Source organism: Daphnia carinata, chromosome 2 (assembly GCF_022539665.2).
Source record: "Daphnia carinata strain CSIRO-1 chromosome 2, CSIRO_AGI_Dcar_HiC_V3, whole genome shotgun sequence".
Taxonomy (NCBI): domain Eukaryota; kingdom Metazoa; phylum Arthropoda; class Branchiopoda; order Diplostraca; family Daphniidae; genus Daphnia; species Daphnia carinata.
In genome coordinates, this window is record NC_081332.1 from 3,662,580 (window position 1) to 3,682,945 (window position 20,366).

The following is a 20,366-nucleotide window of genomic DNA, read 5'->3' on the forward strand; positions in this document are numbered from 1 at the left end:
GATGAAAAACACAACGAGGCAAAAGTACAATTTAAAATTAAATTACCCACTAGCCTCGCACAACTTCCGTTTCAATGAAAGTACATTTCTTTTCACTAAATCCCTAGTCGTGTTACGTAAAAACTTTACACTATACGGAAGTTGCCAACAAGTTTTCACCATGGCGCTCTTTCAACAAAAAAAAGAAAAGAAAAGGGCACCTGTTGGCTAGACACGTTACGTATTTCCACGCCCACAATCCGTTCAGAGGTTGTGAATCATCGGACTTGATGTAATCCTCGCCGAGTCGTATACCGCACGACGTAATCCCAATGTTATTAAAGGATGATTGTGAGTGTCTAGTAATCCGCGCTCCAAAAATTCCGCAATCCAGTACACCGCGCATTACGTAAAAACCTTTTTTGCATTTTCACCATCCAACATTTTCTTTTTTTCTCAATTAAGAAAATACTTAAGTACGATTATCCAATAGCGATAAACGTGATCATCTAGTGAACGGGTTTTCATTAGTTGATTATGCACGCCCGGCTCTGAATGCGAAAATCACTTTGTTTCATCGATTCGGCAATAGACACTCAATTAAGTGGAACGTAGCGCTATTTAAAGCACAACGAAAAATCGACAACGATTTGAGCTAATAACAACCAAAGAATTCAGTCCGCTTCGCGACTTAATCTCTTCTTCTGCTTCGCTGGCAGACTGGTCGTCAATAATGGGGCGATGTTCACGGATTACGCCTTCTTTTCTAATAAATAATATATTGGTTGAGCACGGTCTTAAACAATGCCATCTACGGAATGGAGAAAAATAGAAAGAAATCGTGCTTTATTAGCACGAGACGGAGAAAGAAATAGAAAAAAATGACAACGATGCAATTCTCCGCATATTGTTTTCTCCAGGAAATGTTTGAAGGGTACTGCCACACTCATCACGATCCCAAACTTGACGACAGCCAAAAGAAATATTTGTTAAAAAAAAAAAAAAAAAGTTGTAACAAGTCCCCGCGTCGGTACAAAAGTTAACTTTAACTGCGACACTGACGCAAAAAGGTGAACGATAAAAAAAGGGCAACATAGGAGGGTGTGTAGATCGCCGACAGGTTCCCATCATCCCACCTCCCGATACAAGTTTTCTCCCCTTTCGAAAAGAAAATGAAATTGATTGACGTGTTACGAACAACAACAACAAAAAAAAAAATAAGCAGATAAATCAGCACAGCGTTCGGCTGACGTCAATAGCTTTTCCCCCTTACATTGCTTCATTTGCGAATTGATGTCGGACATGTTTTTTCGAAACGATCCCAGGTATAAATACAGACCAGCTCACCTTCGTTCACGCTATTCAATAGAAACAAAAGCCTTTGCTATTACATGATATTCTTTGTTGGCCAGTCGTCTTTTTTCCCACTGTTGCAAACCGAGTATAGTAGTATTGATTGGTCGGTAGCAGCTCCACACACACACACACACACACACACACACACACACAGAGGGAGAGAGACAGAGAGAGAGCAATAGGCTATGATGCTGGCCCCAATCTTCCGCCGGCGCACTAGTCGTTGTTTTTTTTTTTTCTAAAGAAAACGGGGGGCACGAAAATGAGATGATGGAGGAACGTTTGTTGCAAAAAGGATGTGGACACAAACACATAGACGATGGGCATATAATACTAAAGCAAAAACGAAGCACCGGGTTTCAATCAGTTGAGAAAACAGAGCTCAACAATGAGCCGAGGTCTTGTGTACATGAGCTCTGCATATATATATATAGAGAGAGAGGGAGAGACTATACCAATTGATGAGTACAGACTGTTGCTCCCTATTGCTTCCGCTTTGATCCAGGCCCCAATCAGTTCTTTTGTACGGGGCAACAATTTTTCCCCGTATTTTTCTTGTATCGATTTTTCTCCTATTCCCCCCCCCCCCCCCCCCCCCCCCCCCCCCCCCAGTTTTAGACCCTGCCAAAAAACCAGAAATTTTTAGTTTTCTTCGTAACGATCGCATCCGTTTATTGACCACACATCGAACTGACCGCTACGATCGACAATGTCCGTAGAGCGAAGGTCTAATAAAAGTCACCTTTAAAATATCATAATTCAGAAAAAAAAAAACAATAGAAAGTCGTAAAAAAATATATATATATATCAAATGCTCTTTCAAAAAAAAAAAAAAATAAATAAACATTCGACGTTCACGTTGTTATGGCCGTTTATCGTCGCTCGGCAGAGAAACCCCTTATTCACTTATTGATGCGACCCTATTTCCCCCGGCCACGGCGTCGTAGATACACGAGCCCTTTAATACAATATAAACGAATGTGGCAGCGGCGTGAACGAGTGGCGTATAAAAAGACTGCAAAAGAGTCGTAAAGCGTCGCTAGGAAAAGCGACGCCGATCCATCTTGGATCACTCCCACACACAACCACACACACACAGAACGCGTACCCTTTATATTTCCTCCCCATTCGATTTAAGGAAAAGGCGCCCTTATGCCACTATTATGTCCATATGGAAGAGACTTTGTCCTTGCAGTTGTTACGTAACACGCACAAAATGTACTGCTGCAGCCACGAGGAGCAAAACCACAAAAATGGATAAAAGCCATTTCGCCCGATTGGTTGCGATACATAAATAAAAATAACCGGCAACGTTCAGCTATATAGAAGATAAATATTCGCGTGATGGGGACGGCACATCGCCCCAATCAAACACGTAACAATTCATTGGTTTATGACGCAAGATCTTTGTAAAAAGAAATACAACAACAATAAGAAAAAATTACATATAAGACGGTCGTTCCTACGAAGGGGAGAGACGCGCGCGTCGAATTTCGTGTCGCGAATATAAAATTCTTTGAATTTCCGCCATCTTTTTTTGATTTGTTTGTATTGGCGATTATTCGTATTGATTTTGGATGGGAGGTGTTCTTCGACAGCAGCTTCGCTTTGTAATTCAACGAACCGGGTGGGGTACGATGCGGCGATACGTTCAAACGTTTGACATTTTGCCAACAAAAATGATCTCAAAATAAAAAATAATTCACTAGAATTATTTTTGTGGGGAGGAAAATATTATTATTGGCACATATCTGACGCCAGTTCAACGAATGCAAATTATAGCTTTTTGTTATCACCTTGAAAACAAAGGGAAACAATCTCCTATTCTTTTTTTTTATCACCTTTCTCGATTCTCGTGTTTGTCTCTGTTTTGCTTTTTTCACATCACATTCTCGGAAATTGACATTAGAGGGAGGGACAGCGATAAGACAATCCCACACGCATTGCCGTCCTTGTCCCCGTGCGGCATTCGTCCGCTTTTAACCCACGTTCTCGATGACCGGTATTTATATCCTGGCCATATCTTCATGCATGCAACTTACGCTAAAAGAAACAACACCATCCATTATATTTAATAATTCAATTGAATGAAAAAAATAATTTAAAGGGAGAAGGGAGGACTGGATGACGTTAAAGATCAGCAGCTGTCAAATGGTGGTAGGGAACTCTTTAAACGCAACAGCCAATCGCCGTATTTATTCACGAGATGATCCCCCCTCCATCGAAACATCACGTGGCCCGTCTCAAGAGCCACAAAGAATTTCCATTCTTGCCTATATTGGTTTTTTACACGTTTTAGCCACTTGTCTGCCGGAGCTTTCGAGAGAGAAGAAAAAGAAAAACACTCGAGAGCTACACGAATAGTCTACAACAAGCTTCTGGGCCATAAATTATCCGGCAGGCTGTGACAATAAAAAAAAGAAAATTTAGAAAAAAGAAACAGCATTTTCAAAACTACTGTTGCTGTGGGATCCGCTCAGTCAGAAAATAAAGCAAAAAAAAAAAAAAAAAAAAATGCACAAGTCCTTTGAACTTTAAACCCCATCAGTGTGTCTGTGTGTGTGTAAGACATGCGATACGTATCGTGAGCGTGACCCGGGTCATCTATACACACTATATGAGAAGAAGGCGAAAGAGAAAAAAAGGGAGGAGAACAAATAAAGACCTGGCCATTTAAGGTGGAATTGAAGGGGGGGGGGATACGACATCTATGCAAATGATGCCAATTCTCTTGCTATAGACGTGTGACTCTTGTGGCACACGGCCGCGTGCAAACACGCGATTCTTGCAATTCATTTTTTTTTTTTTACTTTGTTTTAAAGGGAGAATTAAAAAAAATTCAATTCCTTGATAAGGGGGGGGGAGGTGAACATTTTGTTGTCGGGTGGAATGGGAAAAAACGGGATTGCGTTTTAATCGGCCATCTCCATGTAGAGAGATGGGGAGACAAGAGGAGAGTCAAGTGATGGAAATGCGAGCAATCAAAACAAACTAAAGCAAACAAGAACGGCTCGTATTCTAATGACGTGCTAACGATTCTATTTATAGATATTGGCGATCATGCATCTACTTGTAAGCTGTATGTATCGATAAAAATCACGCGACCCCACACGCTTTTCGCAGGATACCCAAATAGAGCTGATCAAGTCCCTCCCAAACTTCTTCCCGTTTTTTTTTTCCCATTTCTTTCTTTTTTTTTTTTAAACTTGACTTTTCAAGGTTCGAAGCGAACGAATCAATTTTCAATCAACCGAATCCCATTTTGGATTTCGCACTAGTTCTTTTATGCTTACGCTACATGTTATTTTCATTACTTTTAAAGTAAACATTTCATTTTTTTTTTTTTAAAGAAAGAGAATTTATTTTCTTTTTCGTGCAAGTTTTGCTTTCCATCACCAGTTTGGCTGACATAAGGAATAGCGTAACCAACTACACATACGTCGGTCAATAACCTTCAATCAGGACGATCCGATATGCATATACCCCACTTCCATAAGAGAATATACAGTTGCACGGGTTCAACTATTTCAAGGACACTAGCCCAAAGAAAACAAAAACAAGCCAATAAAAACAAACGAATTTCGGAGAGAATCACCACATCAAATTATCAGCCAAAATGAAGAGGAACAGGTGCGTGAGCCACTAAAAAAAAAAAAAAAAAAAAAAAAAAAAATTCAACAATTTAAAACAAAATCTGCAATCGTTAAAGAAAATTCCAGAACAAAACTCTATTCAACCTAACCCCCCTTTTTTATTCATTAAAAAAATATATATATAACCCCATCAAATATATGTAAGGATAAGAAGCAAGAATTTCGATACCGTCCCATTGGCACGGTCCGATGACTGTTGCCTGCGTGCGGAATATTGATCTCTCCCAACAGGCCACACAGCCTCTACAGTTCCCGTATGGATGTCATAGAGACGAACTCTACACGACTGCCTCTAGCCCTGCCATCTTTTTTTTTTTTTTTTTTTTTTTTGCTTTCCTTATTGCCCGTTGAGCACGTTTTCCCCTCTTTCGAGAGAATAAAAAAAAAAAAAAATGTTCGTGAGATATCCGTGTCACGTTCGTTTCGTTCGAAAAACAAAACATGCGGTAGACTTTGGTGGCGGAATGAAGACGATAGGGGAAAAATTCAAACGTTTTTTTTTTTGCAGGCCCCGCAGTGAGTGACGCACATATAAATGTTGAGACTTGATGATAGTTAACAATCAGCTGGATGTCTGGCTTTAAAAAAAAAAAGGGGGGGATTTTCTTGATTCTTTGATCCCTTTGTTTTTCATACGTTTTTAGTAAACCATTCGTCTCGGCGTGATCAAAAGAGTGCGGATAACAAACTCGAAGTTTCTGCACACTCACCTGACCTTACTAACACATTCTATACACGAAGTTAATGAACCCAAAAGATACGAAATTTTTTTTTTTTCAAATCTAAGAAAATTCGATTCACAATTCTCTCTTCCCTTTTTTTTTTCATTACTACGGAGATCAAATGGCATTTGCTTGTCGGTGACGATGAATATTTAATAATGCCCCATGAACTTGGAGAAAGAGATGAGAGGCGAGCTATAACTCCATTACCTTCACTCGTATGGGCAGCAACTCTTTTCTTCACCCATATAAGTTTTTATTTTGTTGTCCAATATCCCTCGAGTATAAAGTCCACTATCGAAAAAAAAAAAAAAAAAAGAAAAATTCTTGGGGGCGGAGGTTTGCCCTTATGTCAATGCTGCAACGGCGATTTAAAATGATTATCATCATCATCATAGAGGGAGCGAAAATAGAGAGGGAAAGCCAACGATAGAGTTGTACACACCGCGTTATATAGTGCTGGCCAAAGAGAAAGAAAGAGCCTCTGTTGGCTCAACGGCAGACTCAGTCGCGTCCCGACATTCGGACGGTGAACATCCCCCAAGCCAAACACGTAACACTTCGCATGGAAAAATCCGAAAAAAAACCAAAACAAATTATGTTTCACTGTGCCCGTCAAAAATTACGACTCAGTTACGTTATTTAACTTGTAGTGAAATCCCAATCTCGAAATGTAAAACAACAGAAAATCAAACAAAGTGAACAAATTCGTGAGTGCCAAGTGTAAAAACGGCTCGTGATCAATCGCCAAAACAGCCAAAATAAATAGAAACAAAGAGTTTTCCCTTATACAAAAAGAATTGTAACTGACGCGATTTGTTGTGCTCTTAACCTACGATGAATGATGTTGTGTAGCAACGACTTATTGTCTTGTCGAGACAGCAGTTGACCAAAGAAGGGGGCCGTGCCTGCGTTCAGCCGATATGGCGCATGCGGAACTTGATGCCACGACAATTAAGAGTAGCCATTCAAGCAATTCATTGTCTTATTCACTAGCGATCCTCAAGAGTGGGCAACAGTTACAACAAGAGCCGAGCCAAATAGCGGCCCTATCCATCGGCAGCGTTGCCGATGCACCGCGCATCAATCAACAACAGCGAAGGAAAACCGTCTATTTCACCGTCGGCCAGCGTAAAGAAGTGGCCATCTTCGAAGATTTTACGCCTTCTGAAGAGATTAAAAGTAAGTGGACAAACAAAAACAAAAAAAAAAAAACCTTCCCTCCCACCAAAAAGAAATTCCATATTTATTAGTGTGATGTTAGCAGTCGTCAATAGTGACGTAATCGTCGTCAAATGCTCGTCACCTTGCCCATTGTCTTGTGAAAGAAAAACATGAAAATCCTGATGGGCATCGTCGTTAACACCCGGGCAAAGAATACAAACAAAAAAAAAAAAAAAAAAAAAAATGAAAAACTGCGCAGTAAATAATATCCCGCCCACCCAGACACGTCTGTCTTGAAAAGAAAAAAAAATTTATAATATTTTCTTTTAAACCGGACTTCATCACGTTGTTGGCTTCAAAATCACCTCAGCTGCTTACTAATGTATACACAGAATCTATATAGACCCGGCCCCCGTTTTTTTTCTTTTTTATTCTTTATAAATAAACTCGCACCGACCCTTCAATCGACTAATAGTAGTTTAAGGTTCCATGTAGTTGCTCAGCCTGTTGTTGGCAGGTTCCCTCCCCTCCTCCCTTTTGGTATTGAATACAGAAAATAATAAAAAAAAAAGAAGTGACCACTCGAGAAACTGTTCGAGAGCATCACCGTCTAAAGACAGACTCTAATTAGAGAGCTCTTAAACGGCGATGCTTTCGATTCCTAGTACCGGTGTTAGCAATCGAGAGTGATCATGTGTGCGTTTGTAATTAGAAAAAATGAAAAGGAATGAATTAATTAAAATGCGATATTGTTTTTGAATTAATCAAGAGAAGAAATATCAATAACCATACATCAATTTGTTGTTTCGATTTAAGAAACAAAAAAATGGAAAAGATATTGATCGATTTCGATCGACTTTCAATCTTTACATCTTCTCCCGTTTTCGTCCTTAATGATTGGAACAGGCAAGCCTTGGACGACGTCATCGTGTACACGTTTACCCAAAATAAAATTTTATAAAAAGAGCAGATTTTCCCCTCTTTGTGTCTTGATGCGCCCGAGTCATAATAAACTCTGCGCTTGTTAGCAGCGCGCCATATACAATGCCATACGATTGTCTGATGAAACAGAAAAAAAAGGCATCCCCCTCCCCCCCATCTTAATTTACGATCGCATATTTCTTGATTGGCTACAAAAATAACGGACGTTAAAATAACTGTCTTTCAACCCCCGCAAGCGAAACAAAAATATCAACTTCCTCCTATAAAAATATAAAAAGATGGAGATCTTTTTTTTTTGTTTAATGAAAAATTTCTTGAAAGGGCGTGACTCTGCAACCAAAAAGCCAATTGGCCATTCTTGGGGATGGCTGCATGTAACACGACCTTGCGTGTTGACTCGTAACGGCCTTCCATTTTTAACGAACGTAATAACGAGGTCGATATCATTTGCTGAGAGCGCGTCATCCCAACTACAGACGGGCCAGACACGTCTACAGTCTATAGCCGGGCCAGCGCGCGATGGTCTATAACAATGCTGGCGAACTCCGCAGGCTCAAACGCTTGCCCGCCAACCACATCCTTTTAACAATGTGTAACAAAAAGCGGAACCGCAATTTGTCTGCTAGCGGCTCTAAAGCAACCCCCCCCCCACCACCCACCCACCCAAAAAGAAAAGATTAAAACTCAAGTGGAGGAACATATTTTTTTGTATAAGGTTCTAAATTCAGACTAAGATGATTTGCATATGATTTTTTTTTTGTTAAAATAAAAAGAAGGAGACGTTGAGAGTAGTTTGTCTTATCCGTTTCAATTACACGCTGTTTTATCCACTCTAGACAACTATGCAAAATAGAGGCGGGATGCGTTGCTTTTGAGAGAAAAGAAAATATAATTTATGCAGCTTTGATACGACGACACTCATGAATCACCAAAGAGCTGTTACTATGGCAACGTGACACGCAAAAAAAAAACCTTGTAAATATGATTTCTATTTTTTTTTTATCCATTCCCTGCTCAACTTTCTGTCAGTCTCTCGCACCTTCCCCTCCGAAAAAGGGAATCACAAGGAACGAGGAATGATGTCAATTCATGCAGAGAACAAGTAGTGGAATAACTCGATCGATTTATCTCTTCCACTTTTTTCTTTTTTCGTGATAAGAAAAGAAAATTTTTATTTTTATTTTTATTTTTTTTTTGAAATCAATAAGATTTGAAACAAGAGGCCTGTCGTATCAACTGGTTATTTGACCAAGTTGGTACTAGACAACGTCGTCTGCCGTAACCAAATGGAAACAATACAACACAAGAAATGCAATCGAATGGAGTAAGAAAAAAAACAAAAAACAAACAAACGAACAAAATTCCCCGAAAATTGTTGTCTGAGGTTGTTTTTATTGATTCGCGTGTCGTGACAAGAGGAATCAAGTTCAAACTGTCTGTGTTAGAAGCGCACGGCAAAAGACTATGTTGCCAGGCGAGAAGAATTCATTAATGACCTTCGCGTGCCAATCAGAAATGACATCTAGCGTCATTGTCTAACTCGTTTCCTTTTTGTTTTCACTCTCTTTTCTAGTGGTTCTTGTGTGTATGCCCTTGGTTTTGCCTATACAAATCTCTTGACAACCCCCCCCCCTACCTTGACAGGTGGAATTTAATAACTCGTTCTTTTTTGACAGCACCTTTAAAGAATTGTTGTTAAAAAAAATTTAAAAAAAAAGAATTCAAGACATTTCTCTGTGTGTGTATCCACAGGTTTGTTTAGTAGCGCGGCAGAAGCGGGTCCGCACGACATTTTGAAGATGTACACACCGGAGGGATCATTGGTTAACATTTCCAACCGACTTGAAAGTAACCGGCCTGATACTCCGTATCGACTTGAACTGGTCGCTGCCCATTTTAACAAAGGTTCTTCTTCTTCTTTTTGTTTTCGAAAAGAGGCCTAACAATTTAACCGTTCAAGATTTCAAAAAAAAAGAAAGCTATTTGAATATTTCTAAAGAAATAAATTCCATTTCACGTAGGATCGTTACCGGAACAGCTGAGAGCCGAACTTGCACTGCTGGATGAAAGGTATACAAGAAAAAAAAGGAATAGAAGAAAGTAAAAAAAAAAAAAAAAAGAAAAAAAGGAAACAAGAGTAAAAATGATTGAATTTGTTTCCTTTTTTTTTTCGGATGGCGCAAAATAAGGGTCTCGGATTTGGAGCGGCGAATGCACGACCTGGCCTCGCTCTACCCGCAGGACGTCCAAGCGATGCGGGACGAATTGGAACAGCACAAACAAATTCTCGGTAATGCAGAGAGGCGCGCGCGCGCGACGCCGCCAATTGCAAAGTACAACTCTCGCATGTACCTCATATGTTGTACCCACACTCGGCTTTTTACATCGCCCTAGGTGTTCTGTTTTGCATTCGTCAGGCAAAAAAAAAAAAAAATTAGACAGGAGTGCATGTGCCTCGAAAATAATAAGGAAAAAAAAAACAAAAAAAAACAAAAGAGAAACGAGGATAGCGTTCGCTTTGTTGACGAGAAGGGAAACCCAAGTGTTGTGGTTGAATATGGCGATTTGCGGCAACGGGCTTCCGTGAAATAATGAGATCCCATATAACAGAGGCTTCTTATTATATCAGACGTCATTATTATACGAAAACGTGTGTGTGTGTGTGTGTGTGTGCGCGCGTGGTGGTATATCTATTGTCTTTCCAGCAGCTGCTGGGCGACAAATGTACTATTGCGGGTCGTTTGCTCATTGTTTTTATTTTGATTTTCTCCATATTTTTTTTTCCAGGAGGGTTTAGTTGTTTCCCCCCTAGCACCAGGGCCTTTTTTTTTTCCTCGCAAAAAATGTACCCGCATCTGGCCGTAATTGCCATGTAGTCAATAGATGCAACCCGCTCCCGAAAGGCCCTTTTTTTTCTGCATGTTAAAAAAAGAAGGCAAATATATGTCGCTTTTTTTCCCCTCTTTGACTTTAATTGAATGACAACGGGGCAAAAAACAAACAAAGAAAAAATGGTAAAAATAATCAACATGCGTGAATTATGCAACAGGTTTGTGTCGGGCCGGAACGACTTTCCGACACAGTGGAATGGGCCGTCCTTACTGGAACCGGCACAAAGCGCGTCGGAAATCCGAATCTGAGAAACGGCTCGTCTGCGAGAAATATCTGCGCATTAGGTGATAAAAAAAATTCGAATTTAACTTTCCCATCAAGAGAAAAAGAACATGCCCCATTTTGAAAACAGTACAATGACGTTGACGGAAGAGATCCGGCGATGTCTGCGGATGCCGACGTTCGATAACTGGCAGTGGGAAGACGAGGAGATCCTGTTGCTCTTGCAGCAAATGTACGTCGACCTGGATCTGGCCCGCAAGTTCGACATCGACCTGGACGTTTTACGAAAGTTCCTCTGTCAGGTTTACATGAACTACAACGAGGTTCCCTTCCACAATTTCCAGCACTGTTTCACCGTCAGCCAAATGGTAAGCGAATCGACCGTCCTTGCCCTATCAAGTCTTTCTCTTTGCCATCGATCGAAAACGAAATGATGCCAACTCGTGTCAAGCGCGCTAACAAACAAAAAAAAGCTGATCTCTTCAGACAGATCGTATCGATTAACCGAAACACTGAAACTCAATAAGACAGTGGCAAAGTTCAAGAGTCTCCAAAGTCAAACAGCTGCGTGAAATGTCACTTCTTTTTTTTTTTTGCGCACAATTATGAGAGATAATGCAACAATGCAAGTTGACACATAGGGCCAACTTTTTTTTCTTTCTTTAAATTTAAAAAAAAAAATGTAATTGAACATCCAAGTCTCGACAGCCAACGCGTTTCAAAAGCCAATTTCACGAGAAACGTCCAACGATTAAGTAAAACATTCAAAGCTCTCTAGTTACATTTGATCTAATGATCGAAAGTGAGTCTGCATTGAAAAATATGTCCGCCAGCAAATTTCGTTTCTCCTTCATGTGACAGAACAGAAGGGAGGAGGATGATAGATATCTATAGCTGTCAAATTGCATAATCTAGTAGGGATAGATGACGCTAGTTGTGCGCTTTGCATTTCAAAGAAGAGCTCTTCGTTGCATCAATCACGTGATCAGCGTGTACGACGCAAAAGTTCAAAAGGCTATAAATGGACACGAAGATTAGCACATCAAGTGAGAATTTAATGAGGTCTTCTTTTTTTTTATTCGATTAGATGTACGGGATCATATGGTGTTTGGATCTACCGGACAAGATTGGCGACCTGGAAACGCTGATCCTTCTCACTTCCTGCATTTGTCACGATCTCGATCATCCCGGATTCAACAACATCTACCAGGTCTGCCATTACAGTTTCTGAATATTTCAATCTGGCTCTGCCATTTAGAAGTAATGACATGTCAAATTAGAATTGCTGCAAAGGCCACATATTTATAGTCATTAGGAAAGCAAGCGAAAGAGAAAGAGGGAGAAGTGTGCCCGAGTTGCGAAGAAACATTACAGCGACACGCAGTCAAAGTCTGGGACGGGCGGGAGGGCTTCATTAATTAGTACGCAAGCTGCTTGGACGTTGTTTGTTTCGCTTTGATGCCAGTCTAATCGATTCTTTGGGAGGGTGTGCAAGAGAATCTATCGCCTACGGGTTTCTTCGCATTAATAAAAAACAACATGAATATAAAAAGCTTATTAAAGGGTATCATAGAGTAGGGAGGGATAGAGTTTTATCCAGTAATGTGATTATACATCATTGCCACTCCTGTGTTACTAAACAGATTAACGCGAGGACAGAGTTGGCCCTGCGCTACAATGACATTTCGCCGCTGGAGAATCATCACTGTTCGGTCGCGTTCAACATCTTGGAAGATCCAACGGCAAATCTCTTCCGATCCTTCCCTCCCGATGTCTACAAGAGCGTCCGCGAAGGCATTATACGATGCATCCTGGCCACGGACATGGCCCGTCACAACGAGATCCTCAACCAGTTCAATCAAATAGCCCCCGAATTCGACTACAACAACCGTGCCCACATCAATCTGGTAAGTTTCATTTCTTGGTATTTGTGGGAGGCACGAACAAGGAAAAACAAAACAAAACTGGTCCTACCTGTTTTGGTTCCCTGCAAGCTTCTGCAAAATGGCCAGCAATGTGAAAGATGATTAGAGTGAACGTGACACTTGTAAAGTCGCCTTGAAATTGATACCGTGTTCTAGGATAGTGCAGCTCACGCAGTAAAAAGTTTAGCACTTGAGTAGTGAATGGAATCGTTTGGGCGCCATTGACTGTCATGCACTCTCTGACGTCAAACCAACATGCCTTGATTAATGCACAATTCAGGGGGAACTTCCGGAAGCACTAGAACATATGGCACGTTAATAAAACGATGTAAAATGTACTTCTCTACCTTCGTGGCGCCATTTCAACTTTGTTTCTCTTACTGACTGAAAAGTCACATCCGACTAGATGAAATTTTCAAGGGGCAAAGTAGACGTTGCCGATTATGCAGCAAAAACTACCTCGTATTTTTCGTAAATAAATAAAATTCACTTTAAAAAAAAAGAAATAGAAAATAAGACACTGCTGTAATTTCGTTTTCCACAAAATTCAAATTCCATGCCAACAAAAATTTGTTAGGATTCCAAGAAGTTGCAATTTCGTTTGTGGAACAACAGACGACGCCCGTTTCACATGTTCAAGTGGCGAGTTGCTCGATCAATGAATGCAGGGCACATCATTTAGGGAAACTCGTTGTGACCATGAAAAAGAAGCTCTCTCAACTTCCTGTTCGTTTTACTTGCATATCTCGAGCTTTCAAACTTTTCGAAACAACAAGTACAGTTGACACAAAGTGGAAAAAACTACGTAAATAATCATATTTCGAGTAGCACAGCTTCACTACTCACCAGAGATTCCCAAAACTTTTGCCAGCAAACAAACGACAACGAATAGAAATGTAACGTATCATTGAAAGTATTAGTTGGGCCTTGTATCGTTTTACAGCAGTGGCGTCCTATGTATACGCTATAATCATTTTTCGTTTCTAAAAGAATAAAAAAAAAAAAAGAGAGTTTCAACAATGGCGAGGGGTGGCCCTGATAAAGTTTGCCAGTAGACACTCGAGCGGAAATTGTTTCCCGCGACAAGTGGATGATGAAACGGCTTTTCTGATCGTATGTGACATCAAATGAACGAGACAAGCAAAGAAACAAAATTCGGTCATATCTGTTCCATCTGAACAAATATCTCGCCATGAATTCATTTCTATTGCTTTTAATTTAAGAAATTTCATTTTTGTGCTTAGAAATGCATGATCATCCAAAACCTTGATTGACAAAAACAGCTGTTGAGCTATTCACATTATTTTTTTTTTTTTGGAATCAATTATTCCTGCTGTGCGTGACGTGATCGACTTTGAAATCAGACAGCCAGGAAATTCAGTTTGCGGAATCCTGTCAAAAACCGAAGTCGGCACTTAAAATATCGCGTCCAAAAGAATCGCTCACTTAAAGGATTTCATTTTCTTTACACATAAAGCTCCCCGACTTTCTTTCTCCCAAACGCTGTCGTCTAATGCCTTTACGTTGTTGATTTTTGTTTTGTTTTTTTCGTATTCTAGATGACACGCATCTTCGTTTTTGTCTCACTTTCCACGAAACAATTTCGTGCCCTATTGATTTTCTTTTCTTGTTCTTCTCCATGTACAAAAACGAGGGGGACTACATTCAGATGCTTCAGAGATCTCTCTGTCCTTTCCTCCCCAAAAAATAATTATGGAATGTAAACTTAATTCTTTTTTTTTTTCTTCTTATTTTGGAAAAAAAAAAAAAAAACAGCTTTGTATGGTTCTGATCAAAGTTTCGGACATATCGAACGAAGCCAGACCGATGGATGTTGCAGAACCCTGGCTGGACTGTCTTCTTCAAGAATTCTTCGAACAAAGCGATCGTGAAAAGATGGAAGGATTGCCGGTGACGCCGTTCATGGACCGCGACAAGATCACCAAACCATCGTCGCAGTGTTCCTTCATTGGATTCGTTTTATTGCCATTATTCGAGGCTATTGGCCGTCTTTATCCCGAGCTGGACGTAAATATCTCCCCTATCACTTACTCGCATCAAATCAACTTAAAGACAAACATTGTCCATCGAAAAAAAAAAAAAGACCTTAATAGTCAATCCAGTTCGAGAGGCCCTGGATTATTACCGCAAACTGAACGAGGCTTCTCGTCGCAATCTGGAACAGCCGGCCAGTCCAACGCCGGCAGTCAACGAACAAAAGGAAACCACCGCATCGATTGCGGATTCGAGTAGCATCAAATCGTCGGAACAACAAGCTGGCCAGCACCTGTTGGATAATGAAGGCAAAACTATGGATCATCCAACTATAGTTGGAGCTACTCCAACCACCCCCATCAGCCGAGAAAGGTATCCCATATTCATTTACCTGCATGATGCACTTGAGTAACATAAACAACTCACGTTACCTGCATATTTTTGTGTGTGGGGGAGAAGGAATTCAACATGTTTTTGCGGATACGGGGAAACTGAGAGGCCGGTGGTCAATTTTTTAGCTAGCCACAGGTCTTTTCACCGATATACATATTATGTTTTAGCCTTGGACGAAATGTAAACCTCATCAACGAAGCAGAGGGCGTACTGAGTTTCCAAGAGGATGTGAAGTCTATAGTATCAGACATAGTCCCCACGCGCGATCGATAATGCTCCCGAACAAAGTTGCTGACAGCTTCCCTTATTTCCAGGGGGTGTACACACCGTGCGCCGTGTATAACGGAAGAACAGGATGAGCAACAACTATCGCATTTTCTTTTCTAAAAAGGAAGAATTTGTAAGGTACCTTTTGTTTAACTCCGACATGGACTGTTGGGGAAAAGATGGATGCGTTGCACGTTGAGATAAGACGATTCTAGAAAAAACAAAAACAAAAAAACAGACAGTAAAAAATGAAAACTAATTATCTCAAATTGGAGAGAAGCAACAAAACGAAAATGACGTTTAGCTTTCGCTATATATGGACGTAGCAATCATCAATAGTAGGGCCCTCCCATTTTTTTTATAGCGGGACTATCAAAACGGGCCGAATATTAAAAGCCATAAAAATTTATTCCCCAAATTGAATGACTATAGACACGAATTGAAGGTGTAACTTACCAATGCCACTATCCATCTTCAAAATATAATTTTCTGCCAAATTCCTCTTAAAAAAAAAAAAAAAAAAAAAAAAAAAATTTTACTCCCGCCTGAAATCGATTCATTGATTAATTTCGTCCGACGCGACAAACTTCGCATTCAGACAGTTGTTTAAAAAAAAAAAAAAAAAAAAAAAGAGATACGTGTAAAAAGAAAACGGGAAAAATTGCGGCAAAAGGAAATCCTTGTAAGACGCCGTTCCCTCGTGAGTGGCTCTCAGTGTCTTTTCCTAGTCGTGTTAAATTTTGTTTGCAACGCTACAGTAAGACACACTCTCTCCTTCTTCATCATGATGACGTGAACAAAAACAAAAACAAAAAAGATGTCTGATACATTTTTTTGTTTATCCGCCAAACATGGGAAGGGCACATGAGCGGATTTGAGTGTGTACTAGTCGCAACGGGATTTGTTTGTCAAAAGCTCGTACTCGCCGACGGCCGGGATGGTCTAAATAATACACTAGCTAGATAATATGATATATAAATAGAGATTTAAAAAAAAAATACATAAATAAAAACTTCCCTTTCGCGCCACGTATCTTATACGTCGAAAGGATTTTGTACGGCCGGCTTATACTGGGCAAAAAAAAAAAAAAAAAAATTCTATACAGTGCTACTACGCCTTAACTTAACTTTTTTGCTATTTTTAAAAAATAAGATATTTATGCTTGTGTTACTTGCCTTTTCGATGGCCGACAGGTCGCTGTCGCAGGAAGAGGAAATCCGGCGTTTCTCCTTCGGTCTCGATCCCGACACGTTTACTGAAGTGGAAGTGTGCGAGAAGACTTTCTCTTTCAAGATCAGCACGGACATTAGGCCGTTGCCCGGCTGGAGCAATAACAGCGCAGGCAATGCTACTTACAACGGAAGACAGCCGCCATCCACCTTCCGGCGAGCTTCGCTTGCTGTCATGTCAGCCTGTAAGTTTTTTTGTATTTGACCCCTTTTGCCATCGTCTATATCTGGCATGTGCAATCAAAACATGACGACGTCTATTTATTTTGTCCGTCCACTGTGTGTGTGTGTGTCTGTGTGTGTGTTTCAACAGCTCTTGCGGAATCGGCTCGCATTCTCGCCGGAGGGACGGTTCGCAGCGCCACCACCAGCCCGACGCAATCAGCTCCGGGTACGCATCGTGGCGCCGTCATCCAGGAAGAGGAGGATGAAATCACGTTGGACATGCCAACGGTGGCGACAGCATCGACTCGCAACGGCGTCGTCCTCGACATGCACAAGGAGACGTCGGAATCACTCGATTTGCAACACAATGGCCAGCAAAAAGGACGGACTGAAATCACGGCGCCATTGGCATCGGTTGAAGACGTGACCGATTCGGTGGCGGCTGTGGCTGGCGTTGCGACCGCACGCCAGCCGAGTCGTGACAATCCGCTGCTGATTCGATTGCGTCAATGGACCGACCGATTCGGTTTGAATCCCGTGCGATCAGCGTCGGCCGAGCCGCCGGAGAACGGAGTGGCTGACGTGCCCAAATCGCCGAAACTGCTCGGCTCGCGCAAAATTGTATCCAGCAGTTTGTCGCGTCTCTTTAGCCGTTCGTCGTCCAATAAATCAGGCCAGCAACAGCAATCAACGGCTAATTCGGTTGCTAGTCCAGAGTCGAATCATCTACCGATGCCGGCCACGTCCGCCAGTAGCCGCCGACGTTCGAAAACAATCATCAGCGCCACGGAAATGTCCCGCAGTTTAGACGACGTTCCTGCCGCCCACATGATTACCGATTCGACCAATCATCCATCCCCAAAACGCTTAGATTAAATGTCAGACATGTTTACACGCGTCTGTGTATACGTATTTCAATCATATTTATAATTACCTTCTTTTTTGTTTTCTTTACCTCCTCCCACTGTCAGCTTCTTCATTGTTCGCAAAACACGTTTCGTCTCGTCTTTCAGTTTGATTGTTGCTGTCGAATTTAGTTTTCCATCACACCAACTGTTTCATTCAAATTATTACGTTAAAAAAGGAATCCACATTTCATCGATTTGCTAAAAAAAAAAAAAAAAAAAATGTCAATGTCGAAAATCAACCCCCCCCCCCCGATGTATTCTTGGCCAACATACAACCATATCCTCCTCTCCGCTGTTGACCCCGTTGGAAAAAAAAAAAATCAAGATACATATATATATATATATATAAATTTATATATATACCTATTACTAAAGAGGAGTGAAAAAAAAAAATATTAAAAAGAGAAATTGAAATTCTCATTCTCGTCAGTGTATGTATAGAATAACCATTCAAAGTGACAGTCAATTTCTCGTCAATGGTATGCAGATTGGACCAAAAAAAAAAAAAAATTGGGATGAATTATTTTTTTTTGTGTGTGTTTAAACTAAATATAGAACAGGACAAAAAAAAAATATGTGTGGAAATGGGATGGAAATAGAATTATTGGGAATTTTCGGGACGCACGAAAAGAACTTGTTTGGCCAATCAGTCGCAAAAAGGAAACAAACCAAAACAAAGAAAGAGTTTCTAAATCCGCACACGAAAAATGGTGAGGACAAAGAGAGTCGAAAAAAAAACAAGAAGGGAAGATGATGGGCACAAACAGGTTATTTTAAGTTGTTCTAAAAAAAGATCTCGTGAACGGGGGGAAAGGGAGAAATCGCAATATATAGCGCAAATAAAAGATCAACAAACTTTACAGGATGCGTGTGGTTTTGTGTTCCCCACAGAAAAACATTTTTTCAAAAGAAAACTCGCACAAAAATTTTTTTTTTTTCAAAAATGGGGGGAAAGAAAAACTGAATTTTTCACGAACGAAAAAAAAACACACGCGGGAGCCACAGGAAAAAAAAAAAAAGACCTACACATTAATTCTGTACACGACGGTTGGTAGTGATAGAAATATAAAGACGAAAGATGGGCGGGGGGGGGGGGGTGGCGCCTGGTAGAGGAAACACATTTTTTTTTTTTGTTAATTTTCCATTGGTTATCTTAATCGATTTGAAAGATGTCAAGCGGAGAAACGAAAAGCTGATGAAAAATCATGGGAGTAAGAGCCAAAAAAAAAAAAAAAAAAGAACATTATTTTGGGGCGAGGGGACATTCAAAATAGATTGTATGTTTATATATATATATAATATATACGATATTTGCTAGAACAACAGGGGGGGGGGGCTAGAAAAAAAAATTTATTATCAACATTTTTTTTTTTTGCGTTTCTTAATCAAAGTGATTGGTAAGTGAAAATCTGTAGAGAGGGCTTGGGGGGGGGGATTATCACTACGTCGATAGAAATACTATTTATGTTGTCTTTTCTTTACTTTAATTTTTTGAAATCCTTTTTTTTTTATTATTTTTAATGCCCGCTGTTGCCCGTCTCGGGTTACGCGCCGTGCGAACTCTTGAGCAAAAATATTTGACCGATTTTTCTCTTTTCTCGCGTCTAAAAAAAAAAAATAAAATAAAGAAAATGGCTCCAACTTGCCTTTATCGACAACTCAATTTTTGAAAGAAAAAAATCGTCTGCTGGGAGGGGGGGGAGGTGCGAAATGTCAATTATTCCGTCAAAAGTAAAGGCCATAAGACGAAAGAGAACCAAAAAAAATCAACGTCCGAAAAAAAGGGGAAAGAAAAAAATTTTTTGTTTTGCACATTAAAGAAAAAATGAATAATTAATTTGATTAGCTCCTCGACGTACGACTCTCCCTATGATCTAAGTTTCATCCATAGCCCGGTTACAGCTGACGGGCGGGAGGATTTTTTTTTTTTTTTTCTCACGGGATCTCGTTCACCAAAAAAAAATACGAAAGGGTCTAATATATATTTACTGTATATATAAATATATATATATGGGTGACGCACACGTTCGCCCCGTCTCTAAATTTAAAGGGGTCCGGGAGCGCAATGTAGGAAAAACAGCGACGGACGATTTTTTACGGTTCAAAGGAGGGATGGGTTTTAATTATTTTTTGTTTACCTTTTTCTCTCTCTGTCGTCTAATGGAATTCTTTTAAATCTTGTAAAGGGGGGGGGGGGGAAAGATAAAGTATGGAAGAAGGGCAGCTCTTTCGCCTCGAGAAGGTTGTCCTGCTGATGCGCGGGCTTTTTTCTCATTTGTGATCGTTGCTGTTACGGTCGAGCCACACAACGGGCACCCATTGCGGTTCGCGCTCCAATCGATTCACTTCGCTAACCAATTGGCTGTAAGTTCGCTCTTCTTCGCCGTTCACGATGACCATATCGAAAAAATGGCCATAGACATCCTCCATTTCGCGAGCCTTTTCGATGATCTCTTTCAAATCCTCGTCCTGTTTTTAACATTTTGAATTGCATTACGAATGGAAATTTCAAATTGGAAAAAAGAAAATCGAAATTAAAAAAAAAAAAAAAAAA

General features: G+C 40.4%; 3 protein-coding genes across 7 annotated transcripts in view; 1 reads left to right on the top strand and 2 right to left on the bottom strand.

Moving 5' to 3' along the window:
- The window catches only part of LOC130686447 (integral membrane protein GPR155-like), a 23,907-nt gene extending 9,460 nt beyond the window's left edge, over positions 1 to 14,447 (bottom strand). Inside the window, exon 1 of the mRNA XM_057509576.1 lies at positions 14,443 to 14,447. The gene's annotated coding sequence lies outside the window, so the exon portion shown is untranslated. The remainder of the gene's footprint in view (positions 1 to 14,442) is intronic.
- LOC130686446 (high affinity cGMP-specific 3',5'-cyclic phosphodiesterase 9A-like) lies at positions 6,605 to 18,138 on the top strand. Its single transcript, XM_057509571.2, has 12 exons — positions 6,605 to 6,892; positions 9,569 to 9,721; positions 9,838 to 9,886; positions 10,006 to 10,106; positions 10,866 to 10,992; positions 11,061 to 11,298; positions 12,018 to 12,140; positions 12,574 to 12,837; positions 14,632 to 14,883; positions 14,960 to 15,222; positions 16,704 to 16,924; positions 17,053 to 18,138. The coding sequence occupies exons 1-12, from the start codon at positions 6,634 to 6,636 to the stop codon at positions 17,778 to 17,780; spliced, it is 2,778 nt and encodes a 925-aa protein (XP_057365554.1). The 5' UTR covers positions 6,605 to 6,633; the 3' UTR covers positions 17,781 to 18,138.
- An 82-nt stretch (positions 18,139 to 18,220) lies between these two features.
- LOC130686443 (uncharacterized) overlaps positions 18,221 to 20,366 on the bottom strand; it is a 28,191-nt gene continuing 26,045 nt past the window's right edge. For 4 of the 5 annotated variants that reach the window (XM_057509565.2, XM_057509562.2, XM_057509561.2 and 1 more), the window contains one exon: positions 18,221 to 20,281. In XM_057509565.2, the coding sequence (XP_057365548.1) occupies positions 20,084 to 20,281 (198 nt within the window). In that variant the 3' untranslated portion in view covers positions 18,221 to 20,083. The remainder of the gene's footprint in view (positions 20,282 to 20,366) is intronic. The other variant, XR_008999882.2, reaches the window with a different exon arrangement.

What these genes read in the sequence shown, in the direction of transcription:
- LOC130686446 (XM_057509571.2), top strand. Translation starts at nt 6,634, where the DNA reads ATGGCGCATGCGGAACTTGATGCCACGACAATTAAGAGTAGCCATTCA. An exon ending in GCCTTCTGAAGAGATTAAAA is followed by an intron (nt 6,893 to 9,568) that starts GTAAGTGGACAA and finishes GTGTATCCACAG; the next exon opens with GTTTGTTTAGTAGCGCGGCA. An exon ending in GATTCAACAACATCTACCAG is followed by an intron (nt 12,141 to 12,573) that starts GTCTGCCATTAC and finishes GTTACTAAACAG; the next exon opens with ATTAACGCGAGGACAGAGTT.